The 4,592-nt window shown below is 39.3% G+C and overlaps 1 protein-coding gene across 2 annotated transcripts; it reads right to left on the bottom strand.

Annotated features, from left to right (window-relative positions):
• Nucleotides 1-407: 407 nt before the first annotated feature.
• Nucleotides 408-4,345, bottom strand: cwc25 (CWC25 spliceosome associated protein). 2 transcript variants are annotated; one of them, XM_014411940.3, is made up of 9 exons: nt 4,171-4,345; nt 3,512-3,684; nt 3,180-3,416; nt 3,019-3,088; nt 2,727-2,887; nt 2,311-2,383; nt 1,407-1,615; nt 973-1,140; nt 408-864 (listed from the first exon to the last, which is right to left on the bottom strand). In XM_014411940.3, exons 1-9 carry the CDS (start codon nt 4,186-4,188, stop codon nt 753-755), a joined length of 1,221 nt encoding a protein of 406 aa, XP_014267426.1. In that variant the 5' UTR covers nt 4,189-4,345; the 3' UTR covers nt 408-752. The 2 variants fall into 2 exon arrangements, with proteins under 2 accessions (XP_014267426.1, XP_014267427.1); XM_014411941.3 differs by having other exon boundaries at nt 2,739-2,887; nt 4,171-4,344.
• Between the last annotated feature and the right edge of the window lie 247 nt (nt 4,346-4,592).

Here is a 4,592-nt window from a genome sequence, read left to right as displayed (position 1 = left end):
GTGCTCTTGATGCTGTTGGTCCACTGATGCAATTGTGACAACCTTTATGGTTTGCAGTGAGATACAGAACTTTGGTTTTGGGGAACTGTTAACATTTTCTTGGTTAGTTTGCATGAATTAGCTGGTCTGTGTGATGTGCTTATACAGCTCATTGACTAAGCTAGTTAACTATTATATAGTTACATAACTGCTTTACTTTGATTTCAAATGAGCTTTACCATGCTAATATATTTATTTTGTCACATTTTATTCTCTTTCCACTCTCTTTATTTGATCTGTTTGATGTTAACTTTCAGGTGCTAAGTAAAGGAATTTCCCCACTTCAGGGTATACAAAGTATATTTTCTCTTAAATAACAGTCTACGATCAGTGACAAGTGGCATTTAAAAAAGAATGAATAGTACAAATCCAGAAATGTAGTTTTTATACCATTTGTTACTCACAGTACCAAACGAATATTACAAAAGCATTTGAGATAAGAGGTCCTATCAATATGTAAAAACAAAAACAGTAAATTGCACAAACTTACTTTAACCTTATAAACAGTTATTTGATTTGAAGAAAGTAGCTAAAACACATGAAGTAACAACAGGCCTTTTGTACTGTACATATGAATACTATGACATCTGCTTTTCAAATTAAAAGCCTGTGTTTGAATTCCTGACAGGCTCGCAGCTCACCTGCCCCAGTCAAAAAATGGTGTGTGGCAGTCTTTTTAGTCAGTTCATTGACTGTAATGTGATTTTTTGTCTTTATCGTTTCATGAAGTTTTCCAGGGAGGCTGGCGTCCTCTGAATGGAGTGGATATTTCTCTTCACTCTGTCCTCTAAGGAGGAGCTCGCGGCACTCTCCAGCTTCATGTTGCTGCAAGATGACAAAGGTCAGTTACTGAAACTTAAAATGCACAAACACACACAAATAACTGATCTGATTATCAGACTTGTGTCCACAAACATCACACTCTGAACTTACTGGATGAAGCCAGCGTGGCGGTCATGCTTGGCGTTTTGTTCCCTCTGCTTCTCCTGCTCGTCCTGCCTCTTATAGCGCTTCACATTATTCTCCCTGTCTTCCTCCCGCTGCTTGGCTTGGTCCATCATCTCACGCCTCTTTCGCTCCATCTCCTCTGCAGAGAGCTTCCTACATCAGACAGAACAACATGGAAAATTAACCAGTTCAGCGTGGGTGGTGATAAAGATGAGATTTTATGTAACATGTTACAATTTAAGCAGCTCATCTGCTCATCTTAACACACGTATCACAGTTACAACATCGATAATATTTACAAGTGCTTGCAAAAAAAAAAAAAAAAAAAAGAGCAGATCAAAGCAGTTATTGCAATATTTAATCAGTTATCATACAAATACGTTCACAAACATACTTTTTGGAGATGTGTACACTCTTACTTGGGCACGTGGTTCCTCTGTCTCTGGTAGCGGTCCTTCTGTGGGCTGGGAGCTCTAGGTTCCTGCTTCTTTTCACTCCGATGTGAGGAGGATGAAGAGTAGGAGCGGCTGTCCTTGTAATTCCTGTGAGGTGATCGGGATCGGCTCCTCTCACGCCGCCCTGAGTGACCGGAGGAGGTCGAGGTCTGTTGATATCTGTCTGTTGGGAGCTGAGGGAAAAGACCAATAATCAGCAACACATTTCAGGAGGGTCTCCCCTTACAGTGGATTGGGCCAGAAACCCCCAAGAAAAAGAAAAGCTGCATGCTGCTTTTAAAAAACAAAACAAAGAAACAACAAAAACCCAACAACACTTGCAAAGAAACTTTAGCTCCCTGGTCACCGGGAGTCCCTTATTTCTACTTGTTGAAGGCTTTCAACTTCTACTCTCGTGCTGTGTGTGCAGCTTACACAGAGAACTGTGGGTCAGAATGGCAGAATGTGAACACACTCATGCATGCATATTAAAGTTTTCCAGGCATGCTGAAGAAGGTTAATATTTTGTGGATATTTATAAGCATATTTACTAAAAACACTTTAAAGATGAAGCGATTGGTTTTGCCAGTGCACATCTGATTAATCACTTCCACACCAGTTACAACCCACTCATGATGCAGAGAGTTTCCCTTAATTTGGAACTAATGAAGCAAAGCATGACTCTACCCTTTAAACTGATGAGCTTTGCTGTTTAGTTATGGCACCTTTACTTTTCACAAATACAAGCTTGAACTTAAGACACTCCGCAGACTTTCCCTTTAGAGGCTCTAGGACTGTTTCCCACACAGTGGATGTCTCAGAGATCAGATGCTGAAAATGCAGGATAAGTCATGTGCATGTGTGTGATCACAGTAGCTGTGGTACAGACCTGTAGACCATAGCCTGGATGATGATGATGAGAATGAGATTTGGTGTCTGAGGAGTTGTCTCGTGGGTGTGACCTGAAAAACGAATAAAAAATGATATATAAAAAAAGTGGTACTTATGAGCAATTTGCTGGTTTACACAGAAGTACAACGCATCCACTTAACACACTGTTTGCTGCTACAACTACACATGTTTCTTTTCCAAATATTTATTTATAAGTGACTTATGTATGTATGTATGTATATATATGTATATATTGTACTATTCTTAGTTAGCGTATTGTCTGTCTTGTCTTAATGTTGGTTTAAAATGGAGCACTGTAACAAAAAATAATTTCCCCCAGGGATCAATAAAGTATTCTGATTCTGATTCTGATTCTGAAGTCTCATAACATACTGCAATCATTTCTGAAACAACCTCTTTACTAGCCTGTGTTTCTTCTCATCGTCTTCCTCCGAGCTCGAACTTGAACTCCTCTTATGCTTCTTTTCCTTCCTTCTGTCTTTGTCTCCTTTCTTCTCCTTCTTCTCCTTCTTCCTCTTCTTTTTCTTGTCTTTCTTGTCAAGGTTTTGGCGAAGCTATTTAAAAACAACCAAACAAATACAAATATTTACATGATAGAAATCATCAGCCTGTAATAATAATGCTTTTTAGGATGTTATATCTCATTAACCTACACCGATACCAGCTTTTTGGACCTTAACGTTACCATTTCTTTAATTTTCTTCATCTTTACTGGATTAGTCAGGACTTCTCTCTTCTTTGCTTCCTCACGTTTCCTTTACAACACCAACAAAACGCAAACATGATCATCTGCAAATTTAACAATATCTTCAGAACAAATCAAAAGAGAATGGCACGTTCACTCACCTGATTTCAAACAGGGGGTCTTCCCTGATCTTGGCAGCCAAATCGAGGCTGGAGGCAGGGGTGGCGGGGTTAAATATGGACCCAGGCAGGAGGCCTGTCTCAGCTGAGGGACCGCTCTCTGGCTCCTCATACTGGTCAGTGATCTGCTTGTCAATGGGGCGCCCAAGCAGGTACTCATCCCTGGACACCTGACCGGCAGGGCCCTGGTACATCCAGTCCAACCGATCATCTTTTTTTCTGTCACCATCCAATAAAGTACAGCATATCTCAGACACAACGTTCCTCTTTGAACCATTAACTTATCGTTCCTCATAACACAGGAGATAACTCACTTTAAGACGCCGGTTTCCTCCGCATATTTTGTCATTTCCTCTCGGGCTCGTTCCTCCTTCAGCTGCTTCTGGAGCTCCTCGATCTTTTTACGTTCAGCCTCATGTTTCTGCTCAGCTTTCCAGACACGCTCAATGTTTTTCATAGTCTGGGGGTGCCAGCTCTTTTTCAAGTTCTGGTAGAAAACACGTCAAAACCATCAACGGCTACATCATTGGAAACCACCAGGAGCTCCCTTTTAGTAGACAATAACTAGCCGAAGCCTTTAATATCTATAGTTCTTAATTTTAATTATTTTATTCTACCGCAATGATCCAAATGTTATTTGACAACAAAATCTATAATATTTCATATCTATAAGTACATTCTACACAGAAAAATAAGTAAAATATTTATTAAAGGTTTCTGATCTAAAAATGTACTCATATTTATAATCCTCAACTAGTTCAGAATAAGAAGACCGAAATTAAAGGAATTATAGCCGAACTTAACTATGCTTCCTACAGAATTCCAAAAGCTTTTAATTCAAGCCCTAAATGTCTGTGTATGACATGTAAGCAAACATCTATAAATTAACCATTAATTTCAATGGAGTTTGGTATTAGCGTTGTTTCTTCCCCGGCGCATGCGCCCGTAGTAAAAGATTAAGACTCAGACTTACCAGATCGCCGCCTCCCATCTTGAAAAACGTTTCTTTTCAGTCCCAAAGAGAAATGGAAATGGCCAAAACTGACCGTTAGCGACTGAAGGTGAAACCACCAAAGTTTTTCACCAGCTGGAAAATGGAGCTGCCGACGCTTGAGTGTGACGCGTTTTGTGTATATCCTGTTTTTAATATTTCGTCTTCCGGTTTTAGCTCATGGTGCTTTCACTGGTCCTTTAAAAAACTCAGTTAAATAAGGTGCTTTCGGTGGCAAGCATAGACTACATGTGTAAAATCTTTATTAAAATTATATATGTGTGTATTATTATATTACACATATAGGTTTCTATATTAAAGGCACTATTATACATAGTTATTTTTAAAAGAAAATGAAACCGATATACAGTCTACTGCTGAAACTGACTTAAAATTACAACAAT

Source organism: Maylandia zebra, linkage group LG6 (genome assembly GCF_041146795.1).
Source record: "Maylandia zebra isolate NMK-2024a linkage group LG6, Mzebra_GT3a, whole genome shotgun sequence".
NCBI classification, from domain to species: domain Eukaryota; kingdom Metazoa; phylum Chordata; class Actinopteri; order Cichliformes; family Cichlidae; genus Maylandia; species Maylandia zebra.
This window is presented reverse-complemented; position numbering and strand designations above follow the sequence as displayed.